The sequence below is a fragment of the Triturus cristatus genome, chromosome 2_1 (genome assembly GCF_964204655.1).
Source record: "Triturus cristatus chromosome 2_1, aTriCri1.1, whole genome shotgun sequence".
In the NCBI taxonomy this organism is placed as follows: domain Eukaryota; kingdom Metazoa; phylum Chordata; class Amphibia; order Caudata; family Salamandridae; genus Triturus; species Triturus cristatus.
The window spans coordinates 584,964,770-584,985,748 of NC_140581.1; the positions used below are offsets into that span (position 1 = coordinate 584,964,770).

The 20,979-nt window shown below is 44.5% G+C and overlaps 1 protein-coding gene across 3 annotated transcripts in view; it reads right to left on the reverse strand.

Moving 5' to 3' along the window:
* Positions 1-20,979, reverse strand: part of KIAA0825 (KIAA0825 ortholog) — a 2,097,552-nt gene that overhangs the window by 1,511,626 nt on the left and 564,947 nt on the right. For all 3 annotated transcript variants that reach the window (XM_085632475.1, XM_085632476.1, XM_085632477.1), the window contains exon 6: positions 15,056-15,247. In XM_085632475.1, coding sequence (XP_085488601.1) covers positions 15,056-15,247 — 192 coding nt within the window. The remainder of the gene's footprint in view (positions 1-15,055; positions 15,248-20,979) is intronic.

A 20,979-nucleotide genomic window follows, 5' to 3' on the forward strand; every position in this document is an offset into this window, starting at 1 on the left:
CTGCCACTAGAGCAGCAAGTAACCTTAGGTTTCTGATGGATGGTGTAGGTCTCTTGGAGCTTGGCAGTACATCCATGTCACTGATGATGAGTACTCTTGCTTCTCCTAAATATAGAGAAGTATGCATGAATACTTTACGTCTTAGTAAGCAAGCAACTTTGAAGTAGAATACTGTATACAGAGAAGAAATATAAACTTATTAGACCAAGCTCATGTAGAGCTGGAATGATGGGCATATCACCCCTCTACTCCCTCCATTGAGATCACTGTGAAAACGGTGTTTTAAGGAATACATACTTTGTGACCCAGAAGATGCGACAGCAGACGCAAGGTCTTTCAGGGAGACATAAGAGTAACATTGATCAGATCACCAACTGGTAGGCATTAAAAGCGACTGTCCGGAATACTGATAATAAGAGATGGATAAAATATGATCTGAGCTAAAAATGTCAGTGAATTCTAAAAAGGAACAAACAACAACAATGAAAATTAGATTGACAAAACGAGTGGATAAATCACTCTACTACAGACTAATAAAGCAGAGAGGACCCTTTTACTATTGCAAGAGAACGTTTACTCTAGGGAAATAAACCAGATAGACTTTTAGCCTCTTGCCTAAAAACTCAACATAGTAAATCACATGTTGTGGTAATATTAGCTGACCAGGGACTACTATGTAGTGAAGGGAAGGGAAAGACTGAAGTGTTTCAAGGCTTCTACCACATATTAGAACATTGGAATGTTGGGCGCTCCATTGAAAACAAAATAGAAGCTCTGATGCTGTATTTGGGTCGACCCATTATGATATCTGAATTGAAGGGTGCTATAGTTGTTCTTCAACTGCAAAGTCCACTGGGTCCGATGATACCCAACTGAAGTTTACAAGCTCTTCGGCAAGATCCTAGAACAGCCTCTGATTGACCTTTTCAATATCTTTACTGAGACCTTGCAAGGCCCAGTTCTCACTGATACTAATGAATGGCAAATGCCTCACAGCATGAAACACTTGCAGACACACTGCACTTCTAAATGCTCTAACAACAGTGCTGGGAGTTGGCGGGAATAGCTACAATGGGTGACACGTTTAGTAACTACATTGGAGACAATGGTAGTGGAATTCAGCGGGTGCTGTGTGCTTAACGCACCCTTGGCTCACATCGGTTTTGTGGTTTTGAATGTAGTACTGTGCAGTGTGTGTGTGTGGTATACATGCGCTGGGTGTATGTGTGCTTGTGAATGGTACAATACAGGGATAATGCAGTATTGTGCAGTGCATGTATATTATATGCATGTGCTGGGTGTATGTGTGCCTGTGAAGGGCACAGTACTAGGATGCCTCTGGGATCTATTTTTGGAGACCCATGACTGAATGGAGGAATATGAGAGAGATGAGGTAGAGGAATCCCTTCAGATAGATTTGTGTATTGCTGCATTCCTGTACGCTGGGTGGGACACATTGGAGGAAGAGAGAGCCAGGCTCTCCTGTGCATTTCAAAGGGTGCTCTTTGATACAGAAAGATGTCACTGGGCACATCTCAGGAAGAAGATGGGGCTGATAAGAGAATCATAAAGAGCAGGGCAGAATACTGGGGGTAACATTTTGATACCCATATCACTGTGGCTGACTACTGGGTGTGAACCTCTAGTCACTCCCAAGGCCTGTTTGGAGGGCTATAAGTTTTGGAGTCGCTCCTGCTGTGACAGACTGCTTTCTGGAGGAAGCGAGGACAGAGGAGAGAGCACTTCAAAAGGAAGCAGACCCTGAACATTAACTTCAACAACTCAATCACATTTGGTATACGGAAATGGACGATAAGAGGGTAGTTTGAGATTCAAAAATTGTAAACTGTCGAGCAGCCAACTGGGCTGTGCGAGGAGAAGTTCTGCAAGGCTTCTGCCCATGACCAGGCCTGGTGGCCAAGGCTGCTAGTCTCCCTGCTGGGTGAGGGGACATCATCTAGGGAATCAAAGACCCCTGCCTGCTTGCCAAGACCAGTATGCCCTGTGAAGAAGTGGAAGAGGAGAACATTCATCGTCTATCCCAGACATTGTAGCTTAAAGACTTACCTCCTCCCTGCCATTTGACCCCTAACTGCTCCCCCCCACCTAAGGGGTTCAATCTCAAGACAACGTGCACTCTATGAGGTTATCTCAGGACTCACGGAATACCTCAATGCTGCTCAGCACACTTGGACTTCCGAACGTATATGAGGAATACTGCTTTATTGTATCCACCCCAAGACAACGTGCAATCTATGAGGTTATCTCAGGACTCACATACTACCTCAATGCTGCTCAGCACACGCAGACTTTCCCAACCTATATGTAGAACACTGCTTTATTGTATGAATCTTGCTCAAATACTGTTGTGAAGCGCTCAGATACCCTCGGGTCTGTTTAGCGCTATATAAAACTCCTTAATAAATAAAAAAAACATTGTAAAGAGTGAGGACCAATGGGTGAATCCTGGCGAGTGGATCCCTGAAGTAAGGTGTGAGGAGATGGTTACTGCACCGATCAGGTCACTGCCTGTGTGCAGGAAAAAGTTGATGACCCCCATATGCCAGAGGAAGGCTGGAGTGAAGTGAGCCGTGACACTTGCTGCACCGCACCGGTCATCGCCTGTGTGCAGTGTTAAGTCCGCGACCCCGTATGCTAGGTGGAGCAGTAGTGAAGATTCCAGAAAAGCTGATCGGGCTATATTCCATGTGCGTTAGCAAGTTGTTCACCCTGTATGCCAGATCGGTGCTGGCATGAAGATTGCTGCCGTGCTTATCAGGCCATAGCCCATTTGCAGTAACAAGTCAGCGATCCTGTATGCCATGCGCACTAAAGTAATGGTGACCCCGTATACCAGAGGTGGCGTTCGGACAAGAAAAAAGCAAAAACTGGTGAAGACCATCAACGGAGGAACAAGGCACCCGTGGTGACCCTATCAGGCCTAATTCTTAACTAAAGACCAGTACTAGGATTATCACCACCCACCCTACCTGTGGAAGGGACAGAACAATATACCTAGCATCGGAAGAATATCGAAAACCCCCTGGCTGCTGCCATCGCAGGACCGCGTGAGATGAACTTAAGGACAGCTGATCGTAGCCAGCAAGGGTCATTTGTGAAAAACTAACCAGAAACGGCCACTGCAGCTCCAGCGCCTCAGAGACTCCTGTCAATCCGATCCTGTTGGTACAGGAAAGACTGATTTTGGGCTCGATCGCCCTAGGGGGGCTTGCTTGCCAGATAGCGCTATGGCACTGTAACACTTTTTTTCCCCCTCATATGACCTCTATAGCAACCTCTCGGCCTGATCCACCCCTGTTGCTTATAACTTGGAGTACCAGTCTCAGCGGATATTCTTACAGGGGGCCACCCGCAGCATACATCCTGAGCTGACCAAGAGGAATAATCATTCGAGCTTTCCTGAAAATTAGCTGGTCTGGTAAGAAAGTATATCATCTAGCAAATTCCAAAATAACCCAGTGTCAAGTCTTTCTCTATATGCATTAACCTTCTGGTCTAAATCTCTATAGTATCTTACTGATTTCCACCAGGCACTCCATGTTGGGGGCATCACCTGACGCCATAATTTACAGATCTCTCTCCTGGCCAACAGGATCAAATAAAACACCAATTTGTTTTGTAATCCCATAGATCCTAAGGCCCCTTCAGGTGTCAATACCGTGCCAAACAAAATAAGAGTAGGGCTTACCTCGACCTCCGTACCCAGGGCTTTGGACAGAGTCTTACCCACATCTCCCCCAAATTCTTGGATCTTGGAACAGGCAGCAAACACGGGGCTATCGTCTGCCTTCTGGGCACCACATCTCATACATCTGGCTTCTCCGCTGCCCTTTATACTGGATATTTTGAATGGCGACGAGTATATCCAATGGAGTGTAAAAAAAGTGGTTTCTCCTGAGTAGCAGATTTAATCAGTGGGTAAATAATGTCTACTGATACTTGCCAGAGATCTTTCAGCTCCTCGCTCGGCAAGTACTTCTCCCAGACCACGTATGGATGTTCCAACTTCCTGTCTGCTGCAGCAAGGAGATGATTGTACCACTGTGCTACTTCTTTCTTTTTTTAAATCAGGTCTTGTAGGTCATTTTCCAAAGTATTATCCTACCGGGATGACCAATGTTGGCTCTTACACCATGATGAAATTTGGTGAAACTTGAACCTGGAGAGAGCTCATCTGGTAAGATTCCGCCAATAATCCCAGGGATGACAGTCATTGCCCACCACAATTTCCTTCCAGTGTGTGACTCCCACCTCTTTTAATGGCTGAATTAAGGAGTCCAAAAGACATTCCGGTGTTCCAGCGGATCCCACACTTGGGCCCAGCACTATAGTAGGAAAGACCCAAACAAACCCGACAGTCCGACCAAACTTTGTCCGCCATACATAGCGTCTTCAACCGAACTTTTTAAAAATAAATTGGAGTGCCAAATTTGGACATAAATCCTACCTCCCCTAAGTCGGATAGCATGGCTTTAAACATGCTACCAATTAGCGAACCATCTGGAGTAAGAAGTAGCATTCTACAATTTTTTAGCTGGTAGGCCCAGCAGTACAACTGGAGATCTGGTAAGCCCATACCCCCATGTGAGAATTTACGTCTTAATTTCTTCCAAGACAGCCTAATCCCTTTACCTGCCCAGATAAAGGAGGAACTAACTAGAAACAGCCACTGCAGCTTTAGCGCCCGCAAAGGGTGCGCACTCAGAGACTCCTGTCACTCCGATCCTGTTGGCACGGTAAAGACTGATTTTGGGCTTGATGGCCCTAGGGGAGCTTGCTTGCCAGAGAGCGCTATGGCACTGTAACACTTTTGACTTTAAGAGTCAGAGTGGTACTCCTCAGACTCCGACTACTAGAGAGGCTTCACCTGAATGTTGCCTATAGTGAATGTGGAATAACCGCGAGTTTGAGGGAAGTGAGTCTCAGGGATTTGCTTATGAAACACTAGAGCCTTGATCTCAGGGGGCTGTGTGTATTTTCTGTGAATGTTGTATTTTACTTTGTGGTTGTACATAAATGTTCCTTTTTTCATAAAAGAAAGTATTTGACTCGACAATCATTTATTGCTGCTATTGCACATATTTTAAGTTGCAAGCCTGTGTTCACCCCCTTGTGTCAACCTCTTTCTCATCAACCCGCGATCCCCCTAGAAGACTTGGACAGCTCGACCACTGAGAGTCAAGTGCTGAAGGGGTACTTGGTGTAGCTGCTCAGGAAACATAGTAGGTCGGGCCCTGGGACATCAGGAGTGAAAGGCCTCAACCCAGTAACCCCTGATTGCAGCACGGCCCTCTGAACGGGGGTTCTGACAATTGGCAGCAAGCAATGTTTAGGAGCCTTGGATACAGGTAATTTCCAATTTATGGCAGTAGTACAATAGGTCCAGTTGTTATGCATAGCCAACATACACAGACAATGGAAAACACAGGGTTGGGAATAAACCTCAGTGCCATGTCCAAGGATCAGAAGAAGGAGTGATGCAGAGACACAGGGTGGAGGATCCCCACCAGCAAAAACTTGCTAGTTTCATTAAGGACCAGTTTGAGACACTTGGCGAAAGGGATGAGGTTGTAGTTGACTCTGGGGAGGTATCCATGGTAGGAACCCAGGAAGAGAGTGCTGTGAAGGCAGGCTCTAGGATCCCATTAGAACAGATCTATCTCAGACACATGCAGTGTGTCTTCCCTAATGCATTTTCCAGAGTTTCAACAAGATACTTACCACCGTTAGTTTCTAGAATATACCATGTGTTATGCACCACCACACATTTCTAGGGTATCACTGTCACCAATTCTAGGTGTAAATCCCTTGAGTGGGCTGAACCCAGCAGAGAACCTAAGCTTGCAGCTGGCGCTTCAGAGAGCTAAGTCTGAGGAAGAGGGAACAGCCAGAGAGTTTGAGAGGGAGAAACAAAGGCTTCTCACAATAGGGTAAGAGGCGGGGAGACAGAAGGAATTGGCTCAGAAAGAGAAATTGTGAGAGAGGGAGAAAAAACAGGAGGAGTGGGAGGAGAAACAGAAGAGGCAAGAGAGTTAGAAAGGGAAAGGATAACCCTTGAGAGAAACAAACTGAGGATGGCAGTAACAGCAACTCTACCTGGGATATGTGACTCTATATACAGTTCAGGGCAGGTTGCGGCCAAGGTTCCAAGAGATCTTGTGCATGTGTATGTGGAAGGTCAGGACATCTTGGAAAGGTTTGTGATCTTTGAGGTCGCTTGTAAGGCACAGGCCTTGAATGAGTTGTCTAAGGCAGATTTCTTAATAGGGTAAATGCAATTGAAAGGGACAGCCATAATTAGAAGGATGCCTGTGGCAGACCAGATAGTTTGCGAGTGAATGAAGGAAGCTCTGATTAGATGGTTTGGACTGAAGCCAGCTCAGTACCTTCAGAGGTTCTGAGACTGCAAGATAGCAGATGGTGTCCAGTTTGAGACTTGGATTCATGGTGAATTGCGCAACTGGAATGAGTGGGTGAGGTGGATGGAGGCCAAGGGCTTTCAGTCCCTTAACCAGTTGATGATGAAAGAGTGGCTCAAGGAAGAAAGCTCTATCACATGTAGGAAATACCTGACTGATTTGACACAGTGGGAGCCAGAAAGACTTACAGTGTTGGCTGACACATGATTAGCTAACAGGGTGCACAAAGGGCTAGAGCAGAATGGTTCTAAGCAAAAGGGGGAGAGGAAATTTCCACAGTCTGGTTCCAAACCAGTAGTAAGGGCCAAGGTAATTCCCATGGGACTCGAGGAGGGCCCAGGAAAAATGGCAATGGTGTGTCCAGGAAGGCGCTCTAAGTGCCACAAAGTGGGACACTTTAAGAGAGATTGTCAGGCGAAAGTCCCTGACCCAGCAACATCCGTAATAGCAAGCATGTTACACGGAGGTGAAGAGACCCAAGAGGCCCCAGTTGCACTCAACTTAGTAGCTATTGATGCTCTGAAGCACATTCATATTAACACAATGGGATTTTTGTAGGAAGTTAATATTAATGGGTGGAAAGTGCCTGCCCTAAGGGATACTGGATCATTTTGCATTATGGTTGAGAGGAAGTACCTTACGCCTGAGGAGATACTCCTTAGGACCAAGGATATATGTTTGGTAGCCAGTGGATAGGGCATGGAGTATCCACTTGCCAGGATTCAGATCGAGCTCAATGGCAAGGTGGCCATGATTGCTGTCAGAGTAAGAAAAAGCAAGGTGCTGGATATCTCTTGGGCAATAATTTGATTGCTTCTGGCTTGGTGTCAGGATCAGAAGCCTTTATGGCTTGGACTGCACATCAGTCTCAGAGAGGGACTGGGATCAGTACTGATTTGAAGGGAAAAGGACAAGGTAGTTTGCAGGAAAGGGCAGACTCCAGGAATACAATGGCTGTGGAGATCATCGATTTTGCTCCAGAGGGAGGTAAGGATGAGACTTCTGATGTGGACGAGTTGGGTTGCTTCCAGAGCTGTAGTGTTATGGTTTGCTAGCTGCTGGATGGCCTACCTGGAAGATTTCCGGAAGGCACAGGAGGAGTGCCCTATGCTTATATGACTTCCAAAAGAAGCCCAGGAACAGGTCAACAAGGAGTGGTAGATAAATACTATGTTGACTGTGAAGATATACCTACTTTATAGTGAGCCGGTCAAACCTGGGCCAGGAACTAGCAAGAGGTTAGTGTTTCCATGAGTGCACAGGAACTTCCTGTTGTCACTGGCACATGAAGTGCCCGTAGCAGGACACTTCGGGATTAGAAAACCTCAGGATAGGTTGGACCTCTGTTCTACTGGTCAGGGATGCTCACAGACACAGAAAGGTTCTGTAGAACCTGTCGAGCTTGCCAGATGAGTGGTAAGACAGGAGGGAGAGGTAGAGGCACCGTTAGTGCTTTACTAGTTGTAGGTGTTCCGTTTGAGTGGGTGGAATAGACATAGTTCCTTCATTTGATTCCACCACACAGTCAGGCACAAGTATGTTGTGGTTGTGATGAATCATGCCACCAGGTACCCAGAAGCTGTACCTCTGAGGAGCATGACTGCACAGGTGAGAGTTCTCCTAAGGATGTTTTCTATGGTCAGAGTCCTAATGACTGTAGTTTCTGACCAGGTAACCAACTTCATCTCCTCTTATATGAGAGAGATGTGGGAGCAAACTGGTGTGAGACTTCTCCATGGCCTACCACTCATAAACCAATGGTTTCGTGAAGCGGTTTAACAGAACACTGAAGAGCATGATAGCAACTCTGCCAGAGAAACTCAGGATGAAGTAGGAACTTTTCCTGCCATGTCTCTTGCTTGCCTACTGAGAGACTACACAGAAGGAGCAAGGGTATAGAACCTTTGAGATTCTGTATGAACACACAGTGGGGGATCCACTCACCTTAGTCAGAGAAGGGTGGGAAAGAACCTCTGTCTGCACAGACAAATGTGGTGGACTATGTTGTTTGCATCAGGAAGCTGGTATCCAAATACATTAGCCAGGCAAAGGCACACCTTAAGGCCAGCCAAGAGCTGATGAAGGAGTGGTTTGACCAGAAAGCTACGCTGACTGGGTATTAGTTAAGTCAGGAGGTGTTGATTCTGAAACCTATTTGTCCTAGGGCATTGGAGGACAAATGGTGTGGGCAATACAAAGTAGTTCAGAAGATATCTGAGTTTAAATACTTGGTGAACACAAGTGCCCCATGGGAACCCAAGAGGGTGTTGTTCCATGTGAACTGGCTGAAGCCTTACCTATGGAGACATTACACAGTAAATGTCCAGGCTATGGCAGAGAAAGCTGAAGAAAGTGAGCCTCAACTTAATTTGCTGCATAGTGACAGGAAGCATGGCACTGTGGAAGGATGTTCAACTAGCCCCTGAGTTAACACCTGAGCAGAAGAGGGTATGTAGAGGTGTTGCCAACCTCTTCTCTCTGACTCCAGGGTTGACACCGGACTGTGTGCATGACAGAGACACAGGGTATATTCTGTCAGGGAAGAGCAGGATGTACAGAATGTCTAACAAGCTTCTGGGATGTATTAAGGCAGAGGAAGTTGCCAAAATGTTGGACCTTGCATTGAAATATCTCATAGTATGTCGTCTGGTCCTGTGGTGCTATTACCAAAGCTTGCAAAGCTTGCTTGCGGATCAGTGTGGACTACCGAGCCCTCAATGAGGTAACCAAAACCGAGGCCCACCCAATTGCAACAGCAGATGAGCGTGTGGAGTGGTTAGGTGCTGCACAGTACGTGAGCACCTTGTATCTGACAAGTGGATATTGGCAGGTGGCTTTGGCACCAAATGCCAAGGAGCAGACTGTATTTTCTAAATCGGAAGGGGCTATATCAGTTAAAGGTGATGCACTTGGGTTGTAGAATGCTCCTGCCACTTTGCCATGCTGGTGAACCGTGTTCTTGCAGGGCTGGAAGAGTTCTGTGTGACCTTCCTGGATGACATTGCTGTGTTCAGCAATTCATGGCAGGACCACCTGGGGCACCTAAGACAGATCTTGGCTAGGATACAGGAGGCAAAACTGTCCATCAAAGCGACCAAGTGTCAGGTTGGACAGCCCTCTGCAGTCTACTTTGGGCATGAGGTGGGGAACCAAGATTCAGTCTGTTATGGAGTGGTATCTTCCTACTACATAGACTGAAGTGAGGGCCTTTTTAGGACTCACCGGGTATTACAGAAACTTTGTAGTTTTGAAAGTTTAGTTGCTCCATTGACTGCTTTGGCCTCCAAGAAGCAGTCCAGGAAAGTGATATGGACTCAGGAGCGTAAGAAAGCATTTAAGGAACTGAAGAAGGCACTATGCACTATGCAGTGCGCTTTTACTGAAAGCCTTTTACTGCACAGACAGATGCCGCTGACAAAGGAACTAGAGCAGTGTTAGCTCATCTGGATGACAAAAGTAGAGAGAGTGCGGTAGCCTTTATTACTAGGAGATTACTACCCAGAGAACAGAACTGGACAGTATTGAGAAGGAGTGCTTTGCCATAGTGTGGGCCTTGCGTAAATCTCATGAGACATATTAAAAATCGTGTACACAACATATGTACTCAGTGGATCTGCATAACACAAATTCCACTGTAATAATAGATATCATAGACTGTAACATCATACATTACAATAAGGTCCTCTTAGGAGTTTTAACTTACTTTTAAGTGGCAAGTCCAGTCTAACTTAAATCGTAAGCACGAAATTTTTTTTTAACCCTGGATGTTTACTTAACTATTGTTTCACTGAAATATAATCACACACGTTAACCTTTATCAAGGGACTACAGGGTGCACCCATAATTGGAAAGATTATAGAACAGGATTACAAGTCTTGGGGAGGGCCTTCCTCTACCATAGCAGAGATCAGAAACAGCATCTCATCCTTTCACATGTGCTTGACACCTTAAGTGTATCATCACACATCCAGCAAGTGGGTGTTCCTGGGAAATCGATGGTAACATGCCCTCAGCGTTATAAGCTTTCCAAATCTTTAACAAAGAAGGCCTATTGATTTGGACTACCCAGTTGACCAAATGCTGAGATGGCTTTATCCTAAGGCAGGATCAGGTGCACATATGCATTCGAAGCACAGTTATATAACCAGATCACTTTTAATGGATTAAAGTTGTGGTTATCATCTTTCTAAACAATGATATGCTTCAAGTTGTGATACACCACTATAGAGGGATTGTATTTTTTTTCTAAGGCTACATCCTGCACATATCCTTGAACTGGCTTAAGTTTTAGCGACACACATACTGTGACTGACAAATTCTCACTGTCAGAGGCAAGGTGCTTAAGCATATTTCCCGCAAGTTACATTCTCTTATATGCTACCACAACACACATCCCTGGCGAGGCTGAATATTTGTGCTAATGGCCGTGCACTACATATTTTGACTGTGTTACAAGTGTCAGGGCCTCTATTACATTCCTAAGTGACAAGGATATATAGCTTTGTGGGATTATTTCCTGAACACACATCACAAATACTTAAATGCAGTCAGGTACCATCAAGAAAAGATTGTCATAGGGTAGGTGTCCTGGAGAATACATCATGTAGATCAACGTGCATGAAGGGTCCAAATGAGTCTTCTTATGTTTGCGTTTGAGATACGCAGGCTACATAATAAACACCCTATGCAGTTATTATTTATTTTATTTGTAATCTTATATTGCGCAAACCAGACCCGGAGAGGTATCAGAACTCTTTAAATAGGTCATAAACAAAATCCCAAATTATGTGAATCCCACCAACCTAGTGGGTGAGAACTCTGTATCACTGTACTCAAAAATTTAGTGATAATTTCTGAGATCCTCCTGGATTTGTGGTTGTCCATATATACGTATGGCCTCTCATAAAATGTGTTTCTTATCCTTTTGTGTCGATATTACGCTAGCGAATTCATACTGCTGAATTGAAATCCCACTCTTCACTATGCCATTGTCAATTCTTCGACAGCTTGAGATCCAGTGAACAAGCGGAACCTATGGATTTAGCGTGTAGGGGAACCTATGGACTTGGCGTGTAGGTTTGGGGATTTCCTCTGCTAATCTTATTTTGATAAAAAAATGAGCTTACCAAAACTTGTGTAACGGAATGTGTAGTAGATAAAATTTGCTATATGAACAAAGGATAACCGGAAGAGGAGTGCAAAGGAATTCACTTCCAGCTTAATATTATACAAGTCAGGTTTAACTCAACATGAGACTGTGTGACTGAGGCCTAATTGAATTGTCTAAATCTGGGCAAGAATTAATTCTAATTCTCCCCAGGGCATGCCACCATACACTTAAATCAAAGTCTAGATTACAGAAATACCCAACTGACTGGGGATAAATGAGATTCTCATTTACATCTATAAAAACATGATTCACTAATTGAATTTTAGGGAACTAGGAAAGGCATTTAAGGGACAAAACCTAAACCAGATGGCCAAATATAAATATTCAGTAGTGAAGCACAATGACAATTTCACAAATATCTTTTTAATCTAATCAAACACAGCAGTGAAGAATGACAGTAGATCATTTATCAATGAGTCTGGCAGATGTTCTATAGCGCCAACTTAGTGCACTTCAGGCAGCAAAATTTGACACGTGCAGGGCCCATTTTAAATTGAAACTTTGATCAAACTGAGGCTGTAAAAAAAAAAGTCTACCTTGGGGTTTCACACATCCACCCCAACTGAGGCTATATATGGTATATTACATTTTTGGTTTTGTTATTTAACCTCTCAAAAAAGCATGTTTAGTATTTCATTTTTTTGTAATTTACACAAATAAATAATAAATAAATTTCTCATTTGCAAAGTGCACACCTATCCCCCATTAAGGTATCCAGGCGCTGGGGTGGGGGGGTTGGGTCGTCGGGAGATTAAGTGAGCTATTTGCCCAGAATCAGATTATGCTGAGCTGAGGCTGGGGATTGAACCGTGAGCCCTGCCCTCTGTAGTCAGCCGCTCTGGCTGCTGCGCCATACCTCTCTATCACACAAATTGAAGTACTTTGTTGTAAATGCTTTGTTATATATCCTGAGTGACAGCGCTTAATATTTAGAATGGTAGAAGTGCAGAAATTCTTACAATATATGTATCTTGGAAATTAGTCTATCCATTTGCTTTTAAAGTGTGGACTGACGTCCCACTCTACATCAGAGCTGCATTCTCTCTTCTTGAATTCCACAAGAAGCAGAAAACCTGGCTTTTCAAATAACTAACCTACCAAAGCATGGGCACACGCACCCGCTGAGTATCAAAATACCCTCACGGGTAATAGTGCCCTTTACAAAAACATATAACATAACAATCTAGCATAACATTAGTCCTGTACTGCTGAACCTTCTAAATTCACAATTGTGCCATAAATTTAGGCCTGTGAAAGCAATTGAGGCAATGGATCTTGGGACTTCGTCAAATAACATTTCTAAATTATACTAGGGGTGGCCTCCTGCTTGGATATGTCCCATTGTTCAAAAGAATACCATGCAGGTATCCAGTTGTTTCTACAAGATGTTGGAGTGGGGGGCCAGTGAACCTCAGCTCAAATTGCTCTTGCCTGATTACCTGTGCCGCATATGTACACACTGAATCCACAGGGCTCCTATTGTTTTGATGTATGTGGCTTACATTAATGAAAATCAGTGTGCTACAATCATTTACTTGTAATAATATTAGGACACATGTACAACCATTTTTAGCAGTCGCAAACGGAGAATCTGGCCATTTGCGACCACTAAAACGGCTTATGCAATGTACCAACACTATTTTGCGAGTCAGTAACCTATTACCGGCTCACAAAATAGGGTTTACAAGTTGCTATTAGGAAGGGGTGTGCCAAGGAATCCCTTCCTAATAGTGAGTCACAAGGGCATGTACAATTGTTTTGCGACCGGAATACGGTTGTAAAACAATTGCTGTTTACCGCCTACTTCAAGTAGGCGGTAAGCCAGTCGCAAATGAGACCCCTTCCCATTTGTGACTGGCAGTGAAAACGTTTTTTAAGAGCGAGCTCTTAGTGAATGAAACAGAAATGTTTCAGTTTTCATTTTGAAACACATCCTGTTTTCCTTTAAGGAAAACGGGCTGCATTAAAAAAAAAAAAACATTATTTAAAAGGAAACGGAGACTTGGTGGTCTCAGTAGTGGCTTCTACAGGGCAGTAGTGGTGGGCCAGGGATGGGGGTTTAAAAAAGAGAGAAAAAAAAGTCACTTACCTGCCGGCCGCCGCCTCTCCTCCGTCCTCTACGGTCGACGCAGGAAACAGGAGGCACACAGACTCCCCTAAGCCAATCATGACGCTGCTGTCACTAGCATGACAGCAGCATCCTGAATGGTCTGAGCGGTCTGGTTCGGCTCTCAGAAAGGGAGTGGGAGGCTGTGCGTGTTCTCCTCCCGGCTGTGCAATACAACCGGGTGAAGAAATGCTAAGTGCGCATGACAGTTTGGACAGCCCAAGACGGCCAGCCAAACCGTCATGCGCACTTAGACAGTGCTCACCACTCCTCCACCAGCTCTGTGGGCAGACCAGCGCCATCCGCACCTAAACAGAGCCAGCACTTACAAATAAAATAATAAAAACATGGTGGTATTATCATTTTATTTTTCTGTAGGGCGATGCTGCTCCGTCTTAGCGGAGAAGCCTCCGCTGAGTGGTCTGCTATCCCCAGCAGGTCACTATCCCTGTATTATTGCCCATTCCCAATAGGTCGCAAATTGCGGCCTGCCTCATTCAATATTGATGAGGCAGGTCCATTGTGATCCCATTGGGAATTGCCAATGTATCTCAGACGCATTAGTACATTTGATTTTGCGAGTCTCTAATAGCGAGTTGCAAAAAATCACAAAAAGAGACTTGCAAAATGAAATGGTAGTACATGTGGCTCATGGTCTTTTAAGAATATGCGATGGACTTCAATGAACGTGCTTTAATTTTACCGAATTTATAATTACATTCGCTGGTTTGGAATTCGTTAGAATAGTTTCTCTGCATAATTTTAGCGTATTTATATAACTCATCTGAAATATGTATTTGCAAATAGCGTTATATTATTTCTTAAACTCTCATTTCCCATTTTCGTTAGTATATACCTTGAAATGGGAATGGATGCTATAAACAAAACATATTTGCCCTTTATGCGCAACATAGCTTTTTTTGTTTACCATTTTTCGTTTCTTCAATGTTTTATCAAAACTTTCCTAAACCATCAAGTGTTTGAAACGGGAAACTTTGCTGTTTACAGCGCAACTGTTAAAATTCTAAATTGCCTGATGATCCAAATAAACGTTTACACGTCCTTGAAGTTATCCAAAAGCAAGGATACGGCTGAAGAAACAAAGCATTATAGATGCTGTGACGCATAGAGAATTTTAACACATTTTTTACCACATTTGAAAAATGTTACTTACTATAGGATCAATAATTTGGTTCGAGAATGCAAATCAAACACAAAACTACATGCACAAGAAAAAGAAAAGCAAATTGATCTGATAACATTTACATACCAGAAAGTGTCAGTCAGCCATACAAGTGGCAGAAACGTGCTTTACAAATGACCATAAAATAACAGTACCTTGCGAGTGTCTTTCCTTTCCTTTGAAACGCATGTCGGTGTCGTGATAGCAAGGACTGCACAATGTCTCGTTAAATAATTCTTTAACTCGATCTTCGAGCCATAACAAAAGTTTTACCAGTTGAGATAGACTCTTGAGCTGATGGGAATTTAGGCAGACGTTTATTTCCTTTTTCATAGGTTCCTGGGAGTCTGTTATAATGAAATGTAATTAAGATTAATATTTCAATTTTCAGTAATTAGTGTGCATTTTGGTGACCCTTTATTGGGTCTGCGAGAATAATAAGTTACTTACCTTCAGTAACGCTCTTTGTGGTGGATACTCTATCTAATCACAGATTCGCCAGGAGTTAGCCTGGACCCGAAAAAAACAAAAGCAATACTCCTGCACACCAGTAGGTGCGGTCATGCAGCCCTGCATCAACATCATTCTGCTCTGGAAGTAACGTGTGGGACCGTATATAAAAGCCACTCAGGGGCAATGGTATCAGTTGCTATAAGGCTTGTCTGCACCCTTAGGCACTTAGCATTCCACAGAACGGGGAGGTGGGAGGATTGGTAAATATTCTGCTGTAAGACGGAGTATCCATCAAAAAGAGAGTTACTGAAAGTAAGTAACTTGTTTTTCTGATGTATACTTCTACCATGTGAAGAGACACCAAAGTAGTACCCTACCCGGGTGTTGGGTCTGTGAAATGGCTGAAACCAAAAACTTCGGCAGGCCCGAACGGGCAAAATACTCATCCCGACGGACCTAACTGACAAGGCAATATTGGTTCACAAACGTGTGTACTGATACCCACATAGCAGCCTGACAGAGATCCAGGACAGGCACTTCGCATGCTAGTGCATTAGTAGCCGACTTGGCCCGAGTAGAATGGACCCTCAATACTTAAGGTGGCTGCTTCTTAGCTAACGTATAGCATGTTTTTATGCAGAAGATTATCCACCTAGATATGGTTCTTTTTAGTAGTGGCTCACCCATTTTTAATCCTGAGACACCCACTGTGATATCTGGGGGTCTCTAGTTGGCAGAGGTATGCACCTTTGTCCAAATAGGGTCCCTTGCTTCTTGTCAGGGTGTGGAAATGTACCCACAGAGCCAGAGCAGACGGAAGATCCTTCTCTCACATTGCTGCGAAGACCTGGAACGAGCTACCGACAGACATCAGACGCGCCCCCTCCCTGAACACCTTCAGGAAGACCCTCAAGACCTGGCTCTTCCGCTAAACAGATCTGCAGACCCCCCCCCTCCCTTAGCGCCTTGAGACCCTAACGGGTGAGTAGCGTGCATACAATTCCCTGATTGATTGATTGATCATGAATGTCAATTAACATCATTTCACAGATTTCTCATTATATTGCTAAACGGCATTTGCATTTTGGACATTTGTTTTAGATGGTAAACAAGTAGTACAAGTGGAAATACAGAGAGAACAGAGCATTGGTCCACAATGAATACATAAACAACAAGAGAAGAGAATTGCAATAATTATGAATAAGGCCGACAATATTTTCAGACCCCATACAGAAAATAAGTTCCAGAACCATCCAGTCCAAGTCTTGATGTATCTCAGTGGCTATTTTATGCATTTTGGAAATGGCATCATAAAAAGAAGGGGCATGGTCAGGGATGAACACACATCAGCTACTCCAGATAATGCGACATGCTCCACCACGATAAGCTAAGATTACATCAAGAACCATTCTATTTTGCAAAGTCACAATTCTCATAATTTGGAGTTCTTCTGTAATATTTCCAAGAGTCATTGCTGTTTGATTAGTCACAGCCTCTACTACACGGGTCATGCGTCTAATTTTCCTACTGTTCAAAGCCGCGCCAACAAAGAAAAAGAGTCCCAAATTAAAGTCAACATATTGCTGTAATGCAGTGTCAGTTTGGTCCACTTCCTCGTTATTTATAGATCTTTTGAATCGGTTCATGGAAATGTCATTAAACAATTTCTGATCTTTATGATAAGATGCAGGTGCTAAGAACACAGGGGGAAGCAAGAAGGACACATAGCATATTCCAGACCATCCAATTGGTAGATGATAGTAACCTTTACTTCCACAAATGAAATAAGTGTTGTGTGAGGATTGAAAACTGCTATTGTTCATTCCAGTGATATTCAATACTGTAGTACAGTCACTTTTTTACCACTGGGATACCAACAAAACTACTCACACAGAGATTTGCTCGGGCTCTAGTAACAGCGATAACAGGAGGCCCGTTTCCCTTGGCCATACGAGTGTTGGGGAAAACATAGCTTGTGGAGGAATCTCCTTTGCGATACTTCTCCACTTCCCATACAGTTCCTTTGGCTTGTAGGTCCCCTTCCTCATTGGGGTAACAAACCTTGTTTAATCCTCCTGAGGCTCAGCCGGGAGAGACGCGACTGATTGGTCGTTTAGCATATTTTGCACAGCATTCTTTTTAAAACTTCTGTTTTATTCTGATTTTTACTGCCTACTTTTAAGTGTATACTGTGTTTTTATTCTTGGCGTCCCGATACTATCCCTGTTGACAGCGCAGCTGTGATGATTCAGTGCCTGCGCTTGGCGCATGCGCGCTGACACGGTGAGCTGAGGGGGTGTGTGGGGCCTAGGCCAATCGCAGCACACTAAGAGGCATTTAACGGCAGAATGGCGCGAGCGCGCGTTACTGCATCCTCCTGAGGCTCAACCGGGAGAGACGCGACTGATTGGTCATTTAGCATATTTTGCACAGCATTCTTTTAAAAACACCTGTTTTATTCTGATTTTTACTGCCTACTTTTAAGTGTATACTGTGTTTTTATTCTTGGCGTCCCGATACTATCCCTGTTGACAGCGCAGCTGTGATGATTCAGTGCCTCCGCTTGGCGCATGCGCGCTGACACGGTGAGCTGAGGGGGTGTGTGGGGCCTAGGCCAATCGCAGCACACTAAGAGGCATTTAACGGCAGAATGACGCGAGCGCGCGTTACTGCATCCTCCTGAGGCTCAGCCGGGAGAGACGAGACTGATTGGTCGTTTAGCATATTTTGCACAGCATTCTTTTAAAAACACCTGTTTTATTCTGATTTTTACTGCCTACTTTTAAGTGTATACTGTGTTTTTATTCTTGGCGTCCCGATACTATCCCTGTTGACAGCGCAGCTGTGATGATTCAGTGCCTGCACTTGGCGCATGCGCGCTGACACGGTGAGCTGAGGGGGTGTGTGGGGCCTAGGCCAATCGCAGCACACTAAGAGACATTTAACGGCAGAATGGCGCGAGCGCGCAGCGGACGCGCGCAGCGGGCGCGCCGCTGGCGCACCGAAGGCGTGCCAAAGGCAAGCCCGTCTGCGCCCGTCCGCGCTCGTCCCGCGCCCGGGGCCGGACACTCTGCTTGTCATCCTCCCGGGGGGAGAAAAATTTGGTCTAGGAAACAATTGCTTAATTTGTCAAAACCGAATTGTGCAATTCCGACCTGTTTTACGCTAGACAGGATGCTGATAAAGGGTAGAAACCTCTGCGAGTCACAGTGCAATTCTTGTAAGTTCTTTTTGCCTAGACCGACACCTATAAAGTCGCTTGATATTTCTATAACACCAAGGGCTAACAGATTGGACATTTCTCAGGAGAAACAATCCATCAAAGCAGCCCTGATAAACTGCAGATCGCTGCCTAAGCATGCTGCTGATCTGTGGCTGCTCCTAAAAACCTCAAATCTGGATCTGCTATTTTTAACTGAAACTTGGCTGCGAGAAGGATCTAACCCAGACATTTGCCTGACTGTTCCCACAGGCTATAGAATGGTTATTGCCAATAGAGCCGACAACAGACTTGGAGGAGGTCTGGCAATAATTTTGAAAGAAGAATGGGAAATCTCATATAAAAAAATAACTGAGCTGGGTCCTATTGAGGCCCTGTCTTTTCAAATTAAGCTCAACAAAAACCAGTCAATGGCAGGACTTCGGATCTATAGACCCCCTAGTACTCCGACTTCTTACTGGTCGCCACTATTCGATTGCATCGCCAATCTATCATTACGCTACTCCAGCTATAATGTACTAGGAGATTTTAACGTGCATATGGACCTTGCTACGTGCCCTCAAACCTCCTTAGTAGATGATGCACTAAAAGGTTTAAATCTTGTGAAATTAGTTCATTCCCCCACCCACTCAGCGAGACACACACTAGATCTCATTTTCTCTAATGACAAGGCCATCATTGTTGAAAAACCGCTACCAGTAACCTGGTCAGACCACATGCTAGTCACATTTAAGATGGGACTAATATGCCCTGCTAAACACTATGGACCCACTGTAGAAAAAAGAAGAAACTGGAGGAAAGTTACTCTTGACTCAATGAGAAATGAATTAGCTAATACCACTCCTATTCCTTCCGGTAACCCCAACAGAGACTCCTCCCTGTTCAATACATGGATAACCTCTGCCCTAGACAAGATTGCTCCGATCAGATCCTGTAAAGTAGCTAGGAGCAAGCCTTCAGCGCCGTGGTTTAATACCGAACTCCAAATGGCAAAAAGTCATTGTAAAAAACTGGAACGCATTTGGAGAAAAAAATATGAAATCTCAGCTAAGGAGACTTATAAGGAAGCACTGAGAAAATTCCATACCCTCAAGCGTAAAACCATGAAAGATTTTTTGGCCAAACAAATTATGGAGGCAGAGAACTCCCCTAGGGAGATATTTAAGATAGTAGAGAGTTTCCTGAAACCTCAACCCCTTAAAAGTATCATTCCGACATCCCCTCCGCTGTGTGAGGAATTAGCTTCTTTCTTTCATGACAAAATTGCGGCCATTTACTCTGCCTTCCCGATTACGAATGAGCAGGAGATGCCCTTGACTGGTCATTCAGGTAACTGGTCAGATTTCCATCGGTATGAAAAGGACGCTTCCCTGAGGGATCTTATGAAAGTCAAGTCTGGCTGCCCTTCTGATCCCTGCCCGCCTAGAATTCTCAAACTCCTAGCCCCCGCAGTGAACAACACATTGAACAATGTCTGGAACACCTCACTCGACACAGGAATTTTCCCTACAGAATGGAAGAAAGCCTTTGTCCGTCCTATTCTAAAAAAAGAAGACTCTGATCCCACGGAATTGAAGAATTTTAGGCCTATCTCCCTGCTCCCCGCCCCCGCAAAGATTCTGGAAAAGGAGGTCCAAAGGCAGCTGTCAGACTTTCTCGAATCCAATAGCTGCCTACATGACTCACAATCAGGTTTTAGGGCGGGCTATAGCACTGAGACGGCACTGCTGGAGGTGACAGAATCAATTCGGGAGACAATGGATACTGGAAGCTGTGCCATGCTGGTACTGCTTGATCTGGCGGCAGCCTTCGACACGGTCTCCCATAAGATTCTGCTCAATAGGCTCCACTCACTAGGTGTTACAGGGACCGTCTTACGTTGGTTCAAGTCGTTTTTGGGAGATAGATCTCAACAAGTTTTCCTTCACCCGCACGTGTCGAGCTCTAGGACACTATTGCAGGGGGTCCCTCAGGGATCCGCCCTGAATCCATCCCTGTTCAACGTATATCTGGCCCCCCTGGCATCCATTGTTGAAGGTTTGGGTGTACGTGTTGTTTCATACGCTGAAGATACCCAACTTATCTTCTCCTTCAAAGAGCAAAATGAGAATGCTTTCACTAAGTTCAGGCAGTGTCTCCGTGATATTTCCTCTTGGATGACTGATAACTGCCTGAAATTAAATACTGACAAGACCGAGATATTGTTTTTTAATCAGCCGATCCCTCCTCAATCCGAGCTCTGGTGGCCATTAGAACTTAACCCCCCACCAATTCCGGTCAACTCAGCTAGGAACCTGGGTTTTAGAATGGATACCCAACTAACAGGCAAGGCTCAAATAGCCTATATATCCTCACAATGTTTCTGGAAAATGAAGGCTCTACGCAGGTGTCTTCATTTCCTTCCTA